The sequence below is a fragment of the Colossoma macropomum genome, unplaced genomic scaffold, assembly GCF_904425465.1.
Source record: "Colossoma macropomum unplaced genomic scaffold, Colossoma_macropomum, whole genome shotgun sequence".
Taxonomy (NCBI): domain Eukaryota; kingdom Metazoa; phylum Chordata; class Actinopteri; order Characiformes; family Serrasalmidae; genus Colossoma; species Colossoma macropomum.
In genome coordinates, this window is record NW_023494808.1 from 10,400,870 (window position 1) to 10,422,081 (window position 21,212).

Here is a 21,212-nt window from a genome sequence, read left to right on the forward strand (position 1 = left end):
TCTGACAATTGCATTATGTGCAGCTCTGCACATAAGATGTCTCCAGTGCATTCCTGATTATATCATAATCACAAATACTCACAAAAAAGAAGCTGCAAGAGTGTGGAGGATAATAAAACAGTATCAGTTCCACTGAAATGGCTCTATTAAATGAATGCCTGAGGACCACTTGCCACGGCAAGTCCTATACGGGCTGTTACATCAGGGGCAGTGTTCATCTGGGGGGCAAATACAGGAATCAGCTCAGGTAAGTCTAAAAGAAAGAATCTAATTCTACCTGAAACATGCTGATCTGGCTGGAAACTGCTCTGCCATAATGCAGTGTTTATGCATGTGGTATCGGCAAGAGAATATATAGTTCCCACATGATGATCTACCAAGAGGAATGATGTGTTTTATATTCTTCATTGGTCAATATCTGACCAAAGGACTGCTGTTGACTGCTGTTGACTAATTGTACCATAGTCATGGGTATTACATTTGAATTGATGTATCATACACAGTGATGTTTTTGAGGATTTTTACCTGATCTGACCATTAATAAAGGGCTAAAGGATTATTACCATAAATTAAGCATCAACAGATGAGCTACAATCTCTAACTGTACACCAGCACAGTGGAGCTACAAGACTGATCTGTGTATGTGTATGTTTTGGCTTGTCTTACCCTGTTTAAATCTTCAATCAGACATGCCCCATCATGTTCCATTGTCCTTGACTCATTAGAGTCACGTTCTCCAAGCAGACATGAATCCTCTGAGGCAGATTAAAAATGTATGATATCTAACAACTATAAACCAAAATACCGAAGCAGTTAATCTCAGTAGAGCATGACGAGGTTTAGAACTTTGTCTTACCTTCTGCCCTTTCTGGCACCTCAATGTTTTCTGGATCAAGAGGAAAGCATTCTGATTGAAGAGAGATGTGGCAGTTCCATCCCGTCTCTAGACCCATCTTTTCAGCAAATACCTAAGAAAAGGACCCAGCATTTATACCGCATATCCTGGGTATTTTTAGGTGCTCACCTACCAGACGTGTGTAAAACCCCAGCAACACTGCTGTGCATTGACACTACCGACACTGTCACTGATTTGGGAATGGTCCACAAACCAAATAAAATCTGGTCAGCAGTGCTTTTGTGGTCAGAAACTGAACAATGATGAATGTGGTAGAGAGCATATGATAAATTTTGCATGAACAGAGCTACTGTAATTGTACACCTATTCTGTGGAGCTATAAGGTAGGTAGGTGGAGCTCATGAAGGGGCCACCGGGTGAAAGTACAAGGGAGCTGTTTTTCTACATGTCATCACCTTGCTGCGAACCTCCTCCTCGTTGGAGAAATAAACAAAGCGAATGCATGCACTGTCCAGTCCTGAGATGAGCCTTATCATGTCAGGTCGTGCCTGGTACTGGGAGGAAACTAGACCTAGGAATACCTGCTGCCTGAGGGGAGACAAAGAAAGGTCCCCTACACACACAAAAAAAATACAGAATTCATATAAACACATTTTCACCAGAGTATCTACACCTTATTTCTACACATACAACTTAAACACAAATGCAAACTTGTATTAGATATAGTCCTGAAACTAATATTTCAGCAAACCTTCAGTATAGGGGGCATTATAATGTCCTTGTATTGCCTATATTAAGTCTTATCTGACCAGTAGCTAGTAATTAACCAGATGCTCATTGCTACTTTATTAAGCAACTCATGTGAAATCAAGCCAGATGTTTTAATTTAACTGAATACATTTATTTAGCAGATTAAATATGGCACTGTTGGAAATGTTGTGACTCTGTGTTGAGCTGCTAGCAAGCAATGGGGGATGAACGGGGTTGTGCAAACCTCCTGCTGTGAAAACAATCCACACTTCTCCACAAAGATGACCGTGACAAGATAAAACAGTACAACCACAGCTTTTATCTTATGAAATAATACTGCACAACTGTACACTTAAAAAAGAATTTGTTCCAATGGTCACCAACCCTGGTTGCTGGGATCTATCCCCCTGTGGTGTCTGGTTCTAACTCCACTCTTCAACTGGTTCCAACATCAATCTTTAATGGGTTCCAGCCTCAATCTTCTACTGCTTCCAACCTCAATCTTCAACTGGTTCCAGCCTCAATCTTCTACTGCTTCCAACCTCAATCTTCAACTGGTTCCAGCCTCAATGTTCAACTGGTTCCAACATCAATCTTCAACTTGTTCCAACCTCAATTTTAAACTGGTTCCAGCCCTAATCTTCAACTGGTTCTGACCCCAATCTTCAACTGGTTCCAACGTAAATTGTCAACTGTTTCCAACCTCAATTTTCAACTGGTACCAACCCTAATTTTCAACTGGTTCCAACCTCAATTTTCAACTGGTTCCAACCCTAATCTTCAACTGGTTCCAACCCTAGTCTTCAACTGGTTCCAACATCAATTTTTAACTGGTTCCAACCCCAATCTTCAACTGGTTCCGACCTCAATTTTAAACTTGTTCGAACCCCAATCTTCAACTGGTTCCAACCTCAATTTTAAACTCGTTCCAACAAAAATCTTCAACTCATTCCAACCTCAATTTTCAACTGGTTCCAGCCACAATCTTCAACTGGTTCCAATCTCTGTTTTAAACTGGCTCCAATCTCAGTTTTCAACTGGTTCCAACCACAATCTTCAACTGGTTACAATGCCAATTTTCAACTGGTTCCAACCTCAATTTATAACTGGTTCCAACCCCACTCTTTAACTGGTTCCAACCTCAGTCTTCAACTGGTTCCAACCTCAATTTTCAACTGGTTCCAACCCCAATCTTCAACTGCTTCCAACCTCAGTCTTCAACTGGTTCCAACCTCAATTTTCAACTGGTTCCAACCCCAGTTTTCAACCGGTTCCAACCTTAATTTTCAACTGGTTCCAACCCCAATCTTCAACTGCTTACAATCTCAATTTTCAACTGGTTCCAACCCCAGTCCTGCACACTTCAGAAGTTGTTGAATTGGCTGTATTCAGTGCATCAGTGTTAATTAACAGTCAAGGAGTCATGTTTGATGCATTTTGGCACCACAATTAGCAGGAAAGTAGTTCTCCAGGAGGAGGGTTGGTAACCACTGATTTAAACACTTTAAAAACACTTGTTGACTTACTTGCTCCAGTTCACTTTTAGCTTTATAAATTATACACTTTTCCATTACACATTTATTTTGCATAAACATTACTGTAAAAAAATTCATAGTTCAACTGAGGCTCCCCCAAAACATAACAAACTTTTTTTTTGCATATTTTGCATAATAATATTTTGCACAACAGGTGTATTAATCTACCCTTATTAAGCCTTATCAAGCCAACAGGTGGTAACAAACTTATCAGCCTAGTCTTATCAACTTACCATAAAAAGGCAATGAGCAGCCTGTTATCAGGAGGCTGTTCATTACTATGTTATTAAGCAATAACTAGATGTTTAATGCTGAAATTAAAATGCTGTGGAAAATGCTCAATTCAGCTTAATTACCGGTTAATGAAATGGTAATAAACAGCAAATTAATCAGCAGCTACTGGCCTGATAAGACTTAATAAAGGCTTTACAAGAGCATTATGATGTCCCCCTATACTGATGCTGATGTTTTTAAAAAATGAGTGGTGTGCTCCATTATAGGTGTACCTGCAGTCTCAGCACCTTGATTCAGCGGCATTTCTACACACATTCCATCCATCTCTGGGTCGTAAGGTTGGGTCAGGGGCTTAAATGACACGGCGACACACTGTCCAGCCATGCAGGAGCGCTGATAAAAATCCACCACCTTCTTTCTGCCTTCACAACACACAATACATTATGCATGTACCAACAAAAAAGCATCCACCTCCACCTGAGCTTGCTCTCACGCATAGTATTTCACACATGCCGCTCGACCCAGGGTATCTGACCTGTCTGAATCGGTCAGGGGCTGAAGATCCTCTCCGTCCCAGAATTCAGTGCACGCTCCCAGTACAACGTCAGCAGAACCATAAGAGAAGAGGTGTAGTTCGCCTGGAGGCCACAAGAATTATATTATATCCTAGATTTGGAGAGTAATATGAAGATAGAATGGGGATTGAAGAACCGATATTCTACAGTTTTCTTTGGTTTATTCCCCTAAAGTCCATTGATGCACCATTTTTAGATGCTCATTTTTGAGCTTTTCTTCAACCCATAGACTTAAGCAGCATGTTTTGTGACAACGCCAGACTCATAACACATTCATACAGAATCCATACCTGGAAAATAAGCTGCAAAAACAGCCTGTTTTGAATTAATTGTTTTTGCAATTGTCATGAAAACCAATGCATTAACACATGTCCACCTATTCAGCCTATAGCAGTTTGGCTCCGCCCATTTACTTTGCCATTCTAAGGAGTTTTTGGGCCTTAAAGGCTCTGAAATGTAAAAATTCAAAGGGTTAGTTTCCCATTTTTGGTGACTTGAAGAGTGTCTAATGCAATATACTATGTGTAAACAGCTACAGTTCCCAAAAGCAGTTATAGATGTTTTAATGGAATTATTTTTAGAATTATATTCAAACGAATAACAAAGACAGTTTGTAATCCTGCCTACCAGTTCCCATCTAACGTCCTACAAATGTCCTATATACAGTACAGAATTAGCATTCCTGGTCAGTAAACCCAGTAAAAACACTAAATTTAGAATAAATACAAACAATATTGATAAAACAAGTACTGATTATATGTATGTCAATGTGTTTCCAAAACTCTCCTCAAGGATATCTAGTAGTATTATTGATTGCACAATGCAAAGCATCACGCTAGCAACCACCTGGGATACCATAACAACAAAATAGCAAGACCTTCTCCACCATCATGAATGCTATAGTAATTACTTAACACCACCATAGCAACCACTTGAGATACCATAGCAACTACCTAGCAACACCTAAAATACCATAGTAAACACAAATGACCTTAGCAACCATTTGGAAGTTGTTCAAGCTGCATAATCACTCTCCTTTAGGAAAGGCACTTTTCAAGTTTGTAGTTAACATCTGGAACCAAGCTATGTTCTTTAAACTAGCTCACAAGCTATCAGCTACTTTTTTCAACATATGAAATTCTTGCTGCTGTTTACTGCATTTATATTTATTTACATTTTTATTTACATAATTCTAATGTTATTTATAGTTTTTCTGCCAAGACAAATGGTTTTGAACAATGTGTTTAGGTGCCTAAGACTTCCAGACATACTGAATGTGTGACTCAATCAGTACTTGGCAATTTTTTGCCTGACTCTGAATACTGGGCTGTTTGTTTATTCAGCCTTCTTTGGCTTAAAGGCTTTGAGGCATGGCTCGTATGATCTCGTATGATCTTAGTGCCTTGATTTCATCACTGTTTTAGGTAAAAAACGACTGGATATTCCAACAACACAGTGCAAGATGCCACCAGCTCATTGGCTCTATTCATCAAAGTGGCGTAAAAACGAATGACCTGAATGACATAGAAACTACTCAGGACAACATCAGTAAAACATTGAAACCAGGGGTGATTTGAGTGCAACTGATGAATCAGCTTCGGTCTGTGGAAACAAGCATTCACACACTAATACTTATTTACATTTCATTTGAAATGGACATGCCCCAATTTTCCCCTAGATTGGACTGACTAAAGGTGAATAAAGGCCATAGCAAATGAACGGCATGAGGAAATTAGTGAGATGCAACAGCCGAGCAAACACCAGATTAAAATCCCATTGAGAACTTGAGGGAAATGTGTATAGAACAACCACTGTGTGGGGCCTATCGACAATGCATGGGAAGCTGTTTCATTTAGATCATTAAAAAACCTTCATGAAAGTATGACATAGCAGCATATCAATGACCACTGCAAAAAAAAAAACAAAAAAAAAACAATTCTTTCAGACAGCCAGAGTACAAATACAACAGAATTGAAGCAAAGACAACGAATGTGACATCAGCTATGCCTTCCGCTGCCTGGGCTGTAAAAAGCTCTTGAGTGAATTTAATGGCTTTTTGCACTGAGAAGATTTAGGGTCGATTCATGTATCAGGACAACTGTGTCACAGAGGGGGGCAGTGACTAGTTAACATGGGCTGATGCAATTTGACACTGGGGTCTGCTGCAGGGATGACTCAGAGAGATGGGTTTAAAGAGGTCAGCCTAAATCTCTGTGCTTTTTCCCCGCGGTGGTGGAGGTCATGACCCGATGCGTGAGTAGCACTGCCAATGTGAATTAACGCAATAGTCTGGTCAAAAAATCAAATTTGTACAATTCCCCCCTTACACTAAATGTAGTCCACCAGACATTTATGCTGCCTCAAGTTTGCTCTGCACTGGAGCTATGAAGCTAATGAAAGCTTATAGCTGCTAGTTTAGTGTGTCTAAAATCTAAATTATGGTACACAAGTTGTTACGTAATCCCAAATAGACTTCTTTATGTCATTTCAGACACTGTATGATATTCTGTTAAATATATAAAATTAACACAAGTACTCAGGATGTAAGTCAGTTTTTTCCAAGTAATTTTGGACGTTTCTCTTGGTCCAATCATCATGAAATGTACACACAATGTAAAGGGCAACAGGCATTTTTAAATTATGTCAAAAACTGAAAAACGACAAAAATGGAGATACAAGGTTTTCTTCCAAAAACAGTGATAAAATCCGCATTTGACTGAATTGCTAGTCTGTAAATGTTCTTCCCATAATGAAACTGAATGAACACCAGAATAGTGATTTCCATATTCGTATACCAGAAGTTCTAGATGCATCACTGACTGTGAATACAAGCTTTAATAGTCACAGTTTCTGGTCAAAAAAAACATTATAGGTTTTTTTATACGCCTGTGGTTGAGGATCGACAGACCAAATTAGGAGATAAATGAACAATCAAACAGCATCTGTGTGCATGAGTGTGTCCATCTGTGCTCACCAGTGTGTGTGTGGTGCACCAGCAGGGCGATGAGGTGTGAGAACGGGAGACGTCTCATGGACACAGGAGGAGGGGCCATCACCCTCGGCTCTCCCGAGCAAGGGATTGTGGGTAGGGTGTAAGCAGCCACGCTCAGCCTATGTTGGAACGGATCCTGAGCTGAAGGAGAGAAACCTTCCAGCACACACACACACACACACACACACACACACACACACAAACAAACAATCAAGTCTAGTGTGAATTAAATGAGGTGATTTGGTTTATAGAGCTTTGATGGTTTTCAGGTTAATAGAGAATTAGAGTGAGCTTATGCTCAGAGTGGCACTTCACTTTGATTGAGCAAACGCAGAACATACTCCACACAGACTCTCTAGCTCAGTGGTCACTAACCCTCCTCCTGGAGATCTACTTTTCTGGAGAGTTTAGATCCAGTCTGCGTCTAACACGCTGCCTCCCCCTCTTACCTAGAATCACTGCTTGGCTGCTTGGCTCCAGCCAATTGAGGACTTTTGAAGAAGTTAATTAGCTGGAGCAGCTGTGGCAGATTGTGGTTGGACCTAGACTCTGCAGCAAGGTACATCTCCAGGACCAGGGTTGGTGACCACAGCTCTAGCTGTTCTACTGCTGAGAAACCATGTGGAGAATCATTTGGTCACCCTTCTATCCTCAAAATTGACCTCCACCCACAAATGTGTTCTTTTAAGGCCACTGTTGAAAGGTTGGTTAGGTGAGTTAGATCAAGCATCTTGGGGCATGGTGTATTTGAAACTGCGCTGGGCAGTGAGTACCCAGGATAGAGAATTCACTAAACTAGATGACCCTGACTCACCCAGTATCCTCGGGAGCTGGTAGAGTCCCCAAGGTGGGCGCACGGGCTGACATGGGGGGCGCGTGCGCAGCAGGGCAGCATGGGTGAGGTGGTCAGAGAGGTGTAGTATGCGTGCCGCCACCACAGGGTTGGAGAGCAGCAGCTGCACAGCTAGACCCAGTGGCCGAAGAGATGGAGCATGGCGCTGCCACTGCATGTCATCAAACTGCACACGCGTGTCATCAAAGTGTGCCCGTCCCACTGACAGACTCAGCATCTCCAAACCACAGAGGGGCCGTGTCTGGTGGGCGGGGGAAGGAGTTACGGAATATACGTCATAAGTACTGCACCATTTTCTCGAGATATTCTGTCTAATGTAGGGAGTAGTGATTAGGGACCATTTCTGTTCACCATAATAGTGTTCTATGTAGTGATCCTGGTTTTATAACAGGGAATAGATATTAGAGACCATGTCTATTCACTATGATAGTGTTCTATGTGGTGATCCCAGTTTTATAATATAAGGAACAGTGATTAGAGACCATGTCTATTCACTATAATAGTGTTCTTTGTGGTGATCCTGGTTTTATAATATAAGGAATAGTGATTAGAGACCATGTCTATTCACTATAATAGTGTTCTTTGTAGTGATCCTGGTTTTATAACAGGGAATAATGATTAGAGACCATGTCTATTCACTATAATAGTGTTCTATGTAGTGATCCTGGTTTTATAACAGGGAATAGTCATTAGAGACCATGTCTATTCACTATAATAGTGTTCTATGTAGTGATCCTGGTTTTATAACAGGGAATAGTCATTAGAGACCATGTCTATTCACTATAATAGTGTTCTATATAGTGATCATGGTTTTATAACAGGGAATAGATATTAGAGACCATGTCTATTGACTATAATAGTCTTCTATGTAGTGATCCCAGTTTTATAATATAAGGAATAGTGATTAGAGACCATGTCTATTCACTATAATAGTGTTCTATGTAGTGATCCTGGTTTTATAATATAGGGAATAGTGATTAGAGACCATGTCTATTCACTATAATAGTGTTCTATGTAGTGATCCTGGTTTTATAATATACAGAATAGTGATTATACACCATTTCTGTTCACTATAATAGTGTTCTATGTAGTGATCCTGGTTTTGTGATATAGGGAATAGTGATTAGAGACCATTTCTGTTCACTATAATAGTGTTCTATGTAGTGATCCTGGTTTCATAATGTAGGGAATAGTGATTAGAGACCATGTCTGTTCACTATAATAGTGTTCTATGTAGTGATCCTGGTTTTATAACAGGGAATAGTGATTAGAGACCATGTCTATTCACTATAATAGTGTTCTATGTAGTGATCCTGGTTTTATAATATACGGAATAGTGATTAGAGACCATTTCTGTTCACTATAATAGTGTTCTATGTAGTGATCCTGGTTTTGTGATATAGGGAATAGCGATTATACACCATTTCTGTTCACTATAATAGTGTTCTATGTAGTGATCCCGGTTTCATAATGTAGGGAATAGTGATTAGAGATCATTTCTGTTCACTATAATAGTGTTCTATGTAGTGATCCCAGTTTCATAATGTAGGGAATAGTGATTAGAGATCATTTCTGTTCACTATAATAGTGTTTTATGTAGTGATCCTGGTTTTATAATATAGGGAATAGTGATTAGAGACCATTTCTGCTCCATATAATAATAGTCTTCTCTCTGGCACATTATTGTAAGTAGTTTATATGAATAACTATGCAACCTTAAAATTAATACCAACTAGCTAGACTAATTTGTCTAAGAGTATTGAAAGTTTGGTTTTGCCTAATGTTGATTGTCATACTGTTGTGGTTACCTGTAATCTACCTACCAACACACCTTTAATCAAGACACACCCACTGTAAGAGCAGCTAAAAAGGAGTTGTTAATGTAAGCGGGAACTTTGAGATGGCCAAATCATAATCTCCACTATCATAAGTAGTGAAAGGGCAAGTTCCACCAACACCAAGCGCTGACCAGAGGTTGCTAAACACAGTGACGTAAATACCTGAGCAAGCTCTTTGGAGCCAGTTTCGTCTTTGTCTTTCTCCTTTTGTTTCACTCTCTCTGTTTCGTGAGAGGCAGATGTTCTGCTGAAGAACAGAATCTTCTCTGGGTTTGGACTTGGCCAAGACAGAATGCCCTGCTTATCAACACAGCACAGCACCTGAAACATATGTATGTGCTAACTTTTATTGCCTTGCCGCATAATTATATGTGCAACACTTCTAAAGGCACCTAACTTATGCTTTCACTGGCCACTTTATGAGCTCCACCTACCTCATAGTTCCAATGTACAGGTGTGCAATTACAGACTGTAGCAGAACTGTAGTCATGCACCATTGACTACCCCTACCCCATTCATCACTGGTCGGTTTCTGACCACAGGACTAAATGCATAGTGTGTAATTAATACAGCTCGCTTAAGCTGGCTTTACACAGTGAAACTTTTATGCAACATGTTGCATGTTGTGAGTTCCCTGCAACTTAACATCTACACAAAGCAATTCAGAAGTTTTAATACATTATTACTCAATACTCAACTAGTTAGCCACATTAGCGGCTCTTATTTTTTGATACACTATATCATTCTTGCTATAAAGTCTTCTGTGGGGTGTCATTTACATATTTGCAACATTTGCAATATTTATATGTTTTTTCCAACTGTCATTGTCATTTATTTGCCTTTTATCTATCTAATAATAATAATTTCCAGGAACTAAAAAAAATGCACTGTTACAATTTTGAGTTCATTTTTATTCATTGAATCATGCTTGTGTTTAAAGTCTGCTGCCATTACAGTACTAGTCTTGTTTCATAGTAAAGGGTTCAATAGAATGTATGATGTCTTGTCTGAACCACTGCTTACCAGGAGAAACATAAAGATTTTTTCTCACTCATTTGTCACACCTTGATGACCCCCAAGACTTTCGGAATAATGTTCTGTGGAATGATGAGTCAAAAGTGGACTTTTTTGGAAAACTGGGGCTTTGTTGCATCTGCCATAAACACGACAGAGCATTCCACAATAAGAACATCATGCCAACAGTGAAACATGGTGGTGGTAGTGTGATTGATGGTGAGGGAATGTTTTGCTCTTGTTTAGTCTAGATGTGCCTTTTTCGAATTTTCCATCCCACCTTAAACAGTGATGCAGTCACATTCTGGCGGCAACAAATGTCCCGTTCCATTGCCGAAAATGCAGCAGAATGTAGCTGCTGCACCGTTTAAGGTGGAATAGGAAATTCCAATAAGAAGCTAACTTAAGCCTTGTCAGAAAGTGTTTGTGTGAATCGCTGTTAGCTTAGCATTAAATTGCTACTAGAATAGGGATGCTACCAGAAGTTAGCATTATCATTGAGGTGGGTTTTGAGTTGTCACATTGTGCAACTCAAGTGCAATTAAGTTTCAAGTAGGTTTCAAGCAACTAAAGTTGCATGAAAACATTACTGTGTAAAGCCAGTGTAAGAGACATATGAGTAATGCAAGCAATACTGTAACATGATTATAGGGATTTAAACTTTAATGTGTTACAGTAGTTATAGGAAAAAGTATTAATTTTACTGTGATACCCCCAACACTGGTGGTACTCTTATGAACGTATGAGACATTGCAGTGTTGCTGGAGCTTTTACACATATCAGTGTCACTGCTAGGTTTGACATGGTCCACCACCCAAAAATATCCAGACAAGATCATCTCTGTGGTCAGAAACTAAGCAATGATGAAGGACTAGATGGTAATAAAGTGGCCACTGAGTATAGATTAGCATTCTCTTGTTGTCCTACTGAAATGTCCACACCAGTAAAGATGTAATCATTGCAGTGCAGGGGAATATGAGATGGTGTAGAGCAGTTGGGAAGCAAAGGTCTAATCATGCAGAGTCAGATAACACCACACACACTCTTACTGTGACAGAGCCCAGGCTGTGCAGTAGACTCGCTGTGTGACAAAGACTCAGCGATCGGCCTCCAAGCACCATGAAAAATGTTCTGCAGGTCATCTTCCACACTTCCTGTTCACCAAAATCAACTGTTACCCTGATAAGGTCTACATTTTTTAAAGACCAAACCCAATGCTGACCAAAATCCAGTACTTCATACACATTAATATGCCTGTTCCAGTGTGGTCTCCATGGCAACGCACATACCCACCAGTCCGTTGGCTGCGGGCCCATCTGAAGAAGCACACGGACCTCCCCGTATATGCCCACCAGTAACCATAGCGACGGGAAGGTCAAGGGCAGCAGGGGCAGAATGCCGTTCACCTACAGTAAAGCAGGATTACTGAGCTGATTTGGTCATGCTAGCACATGTGCACATATGTGTATGAAATAATGTTTGCACGTCTGTCTTACTGGAAGCTGCAGTAGGGTAACAGGCCAAGGTCCGACTCCTGGAGCCCCCAGGACATAACGCAGCATATTCAACATCAGCAAAAGCACCTAGTTGGGGTGTAAACAGCAAGATAGAGCAAGATGAAGTAGAATAAATTGAGATACATTACAACCACTTTAGTGTGACTGTACTTATTAGCAGACAAAGTCGGTTAGTCATTAACAACGTCGATTATAGGAAAAAAGTTCGACACATCATCTATTAAAAAACTCAGATCTTAGTAGTTGTGCATCAATTTGTAGTCATTGGCATGTTCATAAAAGTTACGGAGCTTTTTTACCAATGGGAAAAATGAAGAGTTCATGTACATTTTTCCTTAGAATTGAACTGGATCCTCTGAAGTACGAGGTCACTAAATAGGAAATAGGAATATTGGTATATACATGCTAGAAAAAAGCTAACGCTGAGTTGACATTACAAGTTTGTATAGGGTATTTTTGTGAGGTTGCTAGTTTATGATGTCAATCTAATGCCCAGTGTTAGCTAACATGGAGCAATATTCATATTTTTATTATGTTGCAATTCAGAGGATGGAGGAAACATGAACTTAGGATAAAATTTATGACCTTTTTCTGTTTTCAACAGGATAATATAGCAGTAATTTTCAAGAAAACTGTTCATGTTTCCCATAGAAATGACCAGCTTACATCCAAAGTTCCTCATATGGGCATGATGCTACAAAGTAAGACAAAACTCAGAGGTCCATAATGCTCTCTAACGTTCATATGATACAGGTAGTCAATCTGGTAGTACCCTACAGGAAGCTTGGGGGATGATACAGTTTCACTGGGCCAAAAATGAATCGCTTGTCATACAGATGGAAATTTGGATAATGGTGGTGCAGAGGAAAGTCAGAGGAACGTGCAGAAGACATAATTGTATGTTAAACAAAATAGTCAATAGATTAGTCACTTACAGAAATAATCAGTAACTGCATTTCTTCACTTTAGTCTGTTAAGCACTTACAGGTTACCAGGACTACATGCTCTAAAGATCAGATTAAATTTGCTTTCCATCTTTCCTTCTGTTGGCAGATTTGGTTTATCCCTTTAATGTCCTCCAAATGGAGAAAACTCGGAGCAATGGAGAATCTTCCCAGAAGTGACCAGCCTATCGCAATTCCTCTAGGAGCACAGTGACAACTGACCCAGGAAGTCACAAAAGAACCCAGATGAATATCTAAGGCCTTGCAAGCCTCAGATAAGGTCAGCATCCATGACTCCACCATTAGAAAGAGACTGGGCAAGAATAGTATCTATGGGAGAGTTGCAAGGCAACCACGGCCAACCAAGAGAAACGATTTGTCTTACTTGTTTGTCACAACTTGATGACCCCCAAGGCTTTTGGAATAATGTTCTGTGGAACAATGAGTCAAAAGTTGCAATTGTTGGAAAACTGGGGCCTTGTTACATCTTCCATAAAGATTTCCACAATAAGAACATCACACCAACAGTGAAACATGGTGGTGGCAGTGTGATGGTGAGGGGATGCTTTGCTCTTTGAGGGCCTTGGTGACTTGCCATAGTTAACTAAACCATGAATTCTGCTCTCTGCCACAAAATCCTGTAGGAGACTCTCCCGTCATCAGTCTGCTCAAGTGCAATTGGGTTATGCAGCAAGACACTGATCTGAAGCACAAGAGAATCCCACCTCTGAATGAAACAAAATTAAGGTTTTGGAGTGGACGGGTCAAGGTTCTGGATCCCATTGAGATGCTGAGGCAGGGCAGTAAAAGGGCAGTTTATGCTTAAAAGCCCTCCAGTGTGGCTGAATTAAAGCAATTCTACAAAGAAGAGTTGGCCGAAATTCCTCCACGGCGATGTGAAAGACTGACCGCCAGTTATAAGAGGTCGCAGTTGTTGCTGTTGAGGGCAGTTTAGGGGGCAATTACTTTCTCATATGGGTGGTGTAGGTGTTGTAAACTTTTTTTCCCTCAAAAAATGAAATGATCAAATAAAAACTATGCTTTGCATTTCCTCATGTTCTCTTTGTCTTCTATTTTTATGAGGACCTCAAACCATTTAGTGTGACAAATATGCAAGAATAGAGGAGATCAGGAGGGGGGAACTACGTTTTCATGACACCGTATGAATGGTTTGTGATCCACAAGTCACAGAGAATTAAATTGATGCCATATTTGAGTATTTTTGTACCAGACATGCAGTCACAGTAAAGCAAACCTCTTAGACATACAGAAACAGAAATACTGTCCGAGACTGCCATATCTAAACATCTAAGAACAAATATTAGCTTTCTAGAGCTCTGAAACTCAAAACTGTGATAAAACACACATGCTATCAATAATTAATATTATAATATAATAACAAAATGTGTTATCAGTCTTATCTGGGGACTGAAATTCCACTTAGAAATATCTTGCACCACTTTATGTAGTTTGTCCCTTTGGGGGGGTTAATATAGGAATTTGAAACAGCAGATTAAGTGAAGAAAGTAAATCAGTACTTTTTCTCTAATGACTTTCACAACCAGCCTAAAAGAACTTAGAGTTTCAGTGGACCTGAAAAGTTCAAAATCAGTTCTAATGTGAGTTGCATTAGAAAGAACTGGAACCAAAATGACCCCTCACCCTCAAATAAATAATAAAATAAATAAATAAATAAATAAAATAAAATCTAGTGTAATATAACCAGCCATAGTTAACTGTGCAAATTTTATGCTATGTTTCACCACATCTTTGTTTTTTTACTTTAGTAGATGAACAGGAAACGTTACAGAAGAGTAACTGTAAGAAAATACTCCCTCCGTCCCAAACAAACAAATAAATGATTAATTAAATAACAATAAATACTTTGAATAGTCAACTATGCTAGTTATAAATCTCCTATATTGTATATATATTTTTACAATTTTTATTTATTTTTTATTTTAAATTTTGCTTTAAAATAATGAATAACAGTGTTCATTTGGATATTATAAACTACACACCAAAAGTTGTTTTATCTTTGTGTCAATGTTTTTAGGTATAATAACTTATACAAACACAATATAAACTGTCATATTTGTGACAAGTCATAATATTATTTGTTATTTCATATATTATACAAAAGAATATAAAATACAAAGAAATACAACATTAGTACAACAAAAATAGACACAACGAGGACTATTTCTATATTTTAGTTAATATTTTATGTATTTTGGGAAAATAAGAAGTTATTAAATAATAAATAATATGCTTTAATAGTATATTTTCAGTGATCATATGCTTTGTATCATATTTTCATTTTACTCTTTTATAATTAATTGAAATATACTAATAACTTCTCAAGTTATTTGACTCAAGATTCCCTCACATTTCAAAATCATCTACAGCACCATTAACCATACATTTTCCACAAATATGAATTTCAGGTTTGGTAGTATAGAATGTTACTATCACATTATGTGTTATTTATTATTCACTGTACAACTTTTTCTGAGTTTCGCTGAAAGAGTTTGGCTATAGAAAGTGACAGACTGTGGTAAATGCTCACCAGTGTGAGGGGAGCAGGACCTCTCTCCAGTAAACTCTGTACAGTGAAGCGTTCGTTATCCAGCACGGAGATCGGTCTGTGCTGAGAGAGCTCCAAACATCTCCTGTAAACACACAATTAACAAGTAATTGTAGGTTTATGATTTCAAAATGGTCATGTTCAGTCAGGGCTGCAAACGTGTGGACATCAACAAAGTTTTTGTTAGTTTACCGCAGCATGCTGGACAGTATTTACATCCAAATCAGGTGAATGGTGTAGGAAACACGACCAATTTTATACACGGCCATCATTTGTTAATTATTAATACCCTGTTGGAAATCCTTCATAGTCAATGACTCACTTCCTGCTGACAAAAGTCACATCATCAATGAAAGGAACCAAATCCATTGGCAACCATACAAGCCCATGCCATGATACTACCTCCACCATGCTTTACAGATCCTGTAAGATCCCTGTTTCCCTTAATCTTCTCTTCTTATCATTCTGTCACAAGTTTATCTTTCTGTCCTCTGTACATAAGATGTTGTTCCAGAACTGTACAGCCTTTTTAAATTTTTTATGACAAATTCTAATCTAGTATTCCTGCTTTTGAGGCTTCGCAATGGTTTACATATTGTGGAAAACAGTCTATATTTACTCTGGTGAAGTCTTCTCTTGATTGTTCAATTTATCACAGAGATGTCTACTTCCTGGAGGGTGTTGTTGATCTTGTAAAGGGAAAAAATTCCAGTATTCCATGGTCTTCCAGGCTTTTTGGTGTTTCTGAGCTGATCAGTCCATTCTTTCATTTTGAGAATGTAAAAATCGTTGATTTGGCCACACCTAAAGTTTCTCTGATGGGTTTGTTTTGATTTTTTGGCCTAATGATGGCCTGCTTCACTGGTAGAGGACTTCATATTGAGAGTTAACTGCATCATATCCAGAATGCAAATGTCAGACTTCAGAATTTCTGCACACTTGTATGTGAATTAACAAGGGAATTACACACACCTGGTAATAGAACAGCTAAGCAGCTACATCATTCACCTGACTTGTCTGACCTAAAACACCCAGGATCAATCAATGGATGGTAGGTATAAAAATTTACACTGTTTTGTTATCTATAAAAATGCACAAAACTACTGACAAAATCCAGGCATTCAATAAGACAGCTGCAACTGCTTTAGATATTAGGTACTACTATTTCTGCCTCGTAAGTATGCGATTTTGTAGATAACAGTGTGTCATACAGTTTCATAAACCATTCAAGCAAGTCTATTTCTGACTATTTAACAACTCGGCCTGGTTTGGGGCAAGTGCGTAGTCATGCATGCATGCTAATTGCTGAATATAAGCTTCCATTACTTCCATTAAATTAGCCTCATAGCTCCAGTGCAAATTTCAGACACCAAACATATCTTGGCTGATGGACTACATGTGGGGGGGGGACAGTCAATTTGATTTTGGTTTCAACCATCGCTTCAAGACAGGTATCTTACTGAACCACATCCACCGCTGGAGTCTTGGTCACCCTGAAGAGCTGAGGCTGGACCAAGCGGTGTGGGCGCGGCCTCCCATTGTCCAGTGGAGATGGAGGGGAGGAAAGGTGACTGAAGACATCACTGCGAGAAAGGACGACATGCTCCTCTTCCTGTGTTTACCAACCAATCAGATACAGAGGTGGTGGGTGAATGATCTGAACATGATGTTGTCTTCAAATCATTTTATATTTTAGTTCCCACATAGTATGAATACATAATTTAAAGCCTGAATGCTGGATTTGTTGAAGGTCTTGGAATCGCTCTTGAAATTTCAATGAAGTTGATCTATAATCGTAATTAGAAATACACAATGTGGCCAAAGGTATGTGGACACCTGACTATTAAACCTGAGCTTGCTGGACATCCCGTTCCAAAACCATGGGCATTAATATGGAGTCGCCCCCTTTGCGGCTATAATGGTCTTTACTCTTCTCAGACAGTTTTACATGAGAATTTAAAGTGTGTCTGTGGGAATTTGTGCAAATTCAGGCAAAAGAGCTTTTGTGAGGTCAGGCATTGATGTTGGATGAGAGGGCTCATACTTGACGTTCCAGTTCATCTGTTCAGTGGGGTTGAGCTCAGGGCTCTGTGCAGACCACTGGAGTTCCTCCACACCAAACTTGTCAAGCCATACCATTGTGGAGCTCGCTTTGTGCACAGGGGCTCAGTCATGCTGGAACAGGAAACGCTCTTCCCCAAACTGCTGCCACAAAGTTGGAAGTGTATAATTTTCTAAAAAGTCTTTGTGTGCTGTAGCATTAACATCACCCTTCACTGGAACTGAGGGGCCCAAGCCCTGGAAAACGCCCCCAGCCCATTATCCCTCCTCCACCAAACTTTACTGTTGGCACTGTGCATTCAGGTAGGTAGCTCCTGGCACCTGCCAAACCCAGATTTGTACATTAGACTTTTAGACAGAGAAGTGTGATTCATCACCCTAGAGAACACGTTTCCAGTGCTCCAGAGTCCAGTGGCGGCGTGCTTCACATCATTCCAGCTGACACTTGGCATTGCACATAGTGATGTAAGAGTTTTGTGGAGCTATTCAGCCGTGGAAACCAATTTTATGATGCAATTCTTGTGCTGATGTTGATTTCAAAGGCAGTTTAGAATTCTCTAGTGAGTGATGCAGTTTCACAGTAATAGCGCTTACAGTTGTCTCGGGCAGATCTATCAGAGCAGAAAGTTCACAGACTGACTTGTGATAAAGGTGGCATCCTATGACAGTGCCATGTTTAAAGTCAGCTCTTCACTGTGACCCATTCTACTGCCAGTGTTTTTCTATGTAGATTGCATGGCTATGTGCTTGATTTTATACACCTGTTAGCAATAGGTGTTGCTGAAAACATCCAAACTCAATAATTAGGAGGGGTGTCCACATTTCTTTGGCCAGAAAGTGTATAATAGTATAAAATATGCTATAATGTTTTTAATATTAGTTTCTCCAACCAACTGTGACAACACTTTTAAAGAGTCTGTTTTTCACTGGTTTTTGATGCATTTTTTATTTAATTGTTTTTTGGATTTTTAGCCTGTATTTCTTCTCAGTTGAGCTGTAGCCAATTACCTCCTGCTAGTTAGATCTCCACCTGTCAACACAATGCTACCAAGCTTTTCAAAATCCCACAAATAATCAATGGAAAGTTTGAAAGAGAACTCAGTTATGTTGGCTAGAATTGTGCTGCATGTTGGGGGGGAGAGGGAAGGCCATCCTACCCACCCAGTGAGAGCGAGGTCAAATATGGTCTCCGAGCTCGCAATGCACGGTTGCGTTGCTGAGGTTGCTTTCTATTCGGTTAAACATGACAACTCTGACCTGGATGCCTCTTAGCTCAGTGGGGGCTTCGTTGCCTGGCCGTAGAGAGATGATGTCACCTTCCACGAGCAGACTGACAGGCAGGTTGACCAGTCGGCCATCCCGGTAGGTCCACTGCAGTGACACAGCTGGCGAAGAAGGCGTAAATAAGTCCTCGGTGCCTTTTAGCCAATCAGAGGGCGGGTGCTGCAAAAATTCTGCAACCAATAACACGCCAGGTTCAGTAACTGAAAGCTGCTGCATGCATGGTGTGAACACTGTCATTCAAGAGTTAACTGATGGTTTAAATATTACAAACTAGACACCAAGAAGAATATTTATTTATTTATTTGTTGATGAATAATTTAATTAATTCAATATTTCAAGTGCTTCAGGATCAACAAGAGGTTATTATACAATAAATAATGCACCATAATGATCTATTTATAGAACTTTCTCTTCATTGTTTCACTGTAAAGCATTTTGCACTGCTTCATTCATGAAAACTGCACTATTAATAAAGTTATTCGTCGTTTAAGACACGTTTAAAATGTCCTAGATTTCTTACATTTCTTACATTAACTGAACCTGTGAAATTTCACAGTACCAGAATCACATTACTAGACACATTACTAGAAATTTTATTCAATATTTCATGTGTTTTGAGGACAACAAGAAGTTCTTCAGTGTTAAATAATACGCAATATGATCTGTTATCGATTTTCATTTGGTTTTCTATAATATATTTATTATAATCTACTATAATTAGTTAAAAATCTCACGATGCCTTACATTTTAGAATCAGCTTCAGCTCCATTCATCGTTCTGGACATAACTAAATTTCTTATTTGTTAATTCATTTTATTTGCTTTTATTTTTACAGTTTTCGTGCTGATTATATAAAAACCTGTAATGTTAACAGGACTAGCATATTAGAACCATTGTGCATATGCAACAGAACTGGCTTTATATTGTGATTCCGAATGGCACGCTTATGAAAAAGATAGTTCTTCAAAGGTTCTTTAGTAAAAAAAAATGGTTCTATGCAGAACCACGAACACTCAAAAAGACCTTTTGAATGGTTAAATGGTTCTTTGCATCATGAAGGGGCTCCAGTATGTTCAATTTGGAAAAATAAACAGTAATTGTGCATTAAAGTGTGCAGAAGTGTGTTCTCTGTAGAAGATGTGTTCACTTTTTTTCCCTCAGAAAATCAATAACAGATGACATTTGCCCAGAGGGGCCTCCATTTTTGCCTAGAACCGTATGTGCCCATGAGTCGTGACATTACCCTGCAAGGAGTTCAGTAACGTTTCTACTCGCCGAGGCATCTCTGAACTCTTCAGCCGCTGGAGAGCTGCCATGGAAACCAGGCCAGCCAGAAGGAGGAGTAGAACAGCACAGCCGCCAATCAGGGCCATGCTGTCACTATGACAACCATAAGGAAAGACCAAGTATGGATCATGGAAGCATGAAATTCAATGGAATTAAACCAGGAAGAACCAAACTAACCATTTGTACAGGTGTTTAGTAGAAAACCACACACAATATACACTGAGCACTTTATTTGGCACACTATCCTTGTATCTACACTCACTGTCCTCTTTATCAGCTCCAATATAGGAGCACTTTGTAGTTTTACAGTTACAGACTGTAGTCCATCTGTTTCTCTGCATACTTTGTTACCCTGTTCTTCTGTGGTCAGGACCCCCACAGGACCCTCACAGAGCAGGTACTGTTTGGGCGCTGGATCATTATCAGCACTGCAGTAACACTGATGTGGTGGTGGTGTGTTAGTGTGTGTTGCGCTGGTCTGAGTGGATCAGACACAGCAGTGCTGCTGGAGTTTTTAAACACCTTAGTGTCACTGCTGGACTGAGAGTAGTCCACCAACCAAAAACATCCAGACAGTAACGTCCCTGATGAAGGACTAGAGGATGACCAACACAAACTGTGCAGCAGCAGATGAGCTACTGTCTCTGACTTTACATCTACAAGGTGGACTGACAAGGTAGGAGTGTCTAATAGAGTGGACAGTGAGTGGACACAGTGTTTAAAAACTCTAGCAGCACTGCTGTGTCTGATCCAGTCATACCACCACAACACACACTAACACATCACCACCATGTCAGTGACACTGCAGTGCTGAGAATGACCCACCATCCTGCTCTGTGGGGGTCCTGTGGTGGTCCTGACCACTGAAGAACAGGGTAAAAGGGG

General features: G+C 39.6%; 1 protein-coding gene across 1 annotated transcript in view; it reads right to left on the reverse strand.

Moving 5' to 3' along the window:
• Positions 1-20,413, reverse strand: part of LOC118797973 (transmembrane protein 94-like) — a 31,846-nt gene extending 11,433 nt beyond the window's left edge. The window contains exons 1-14 of the mRNA XM_036557270.1: positions 20,284-20,413; positions 19,014-19,210; positions 17,156-17,307; positions 15,678-15,780; positions 11,937-12,053; positions 9,796-9,930; positions 7,757-8,036; positions 7,392-7,551; positions 6,925-7,061; positions 3,911-4,013; positions 3,648-3,793; positions 1,312-1,469; positions 857-968; positions 667-755 (exon numbers count right to left, since the gene is read on the reverse strand). Of these exons, the coding sequence (XP_036413163.1) occupies positions 667-755; positions 857-968; positions 1,312-1,469; positions 3,648-3,793; positions 3,911-4,013; positions 6,925-7,061; positions 7,392-7,551; positions 7,757-8,036; positions 9,796-9,930; positions 11,937-12,053; positions 15,678-15,780; positions 17,156-17,307; positions 19,014-19,210; positions 20,284-20,413 (2,019 nt within the window). The remainder of the gene's footprint in view (positions 1-666; positions 756-856; positions 969-1,311; positions 1,470-3,647; positions 3,794-3,910; positions 4,014-6,924; positions 7,062-7,391; positions 7,552-7,756; positions 8,037-9,795; positions 9,931-11,936; positions 12,054-15,677; positions 15,781-17,155; positions 17,308-19,013; positions 19,211-20,283) is intronic.
• Positions 20,414-21,212: the final 799 nt, after the last annotated feature.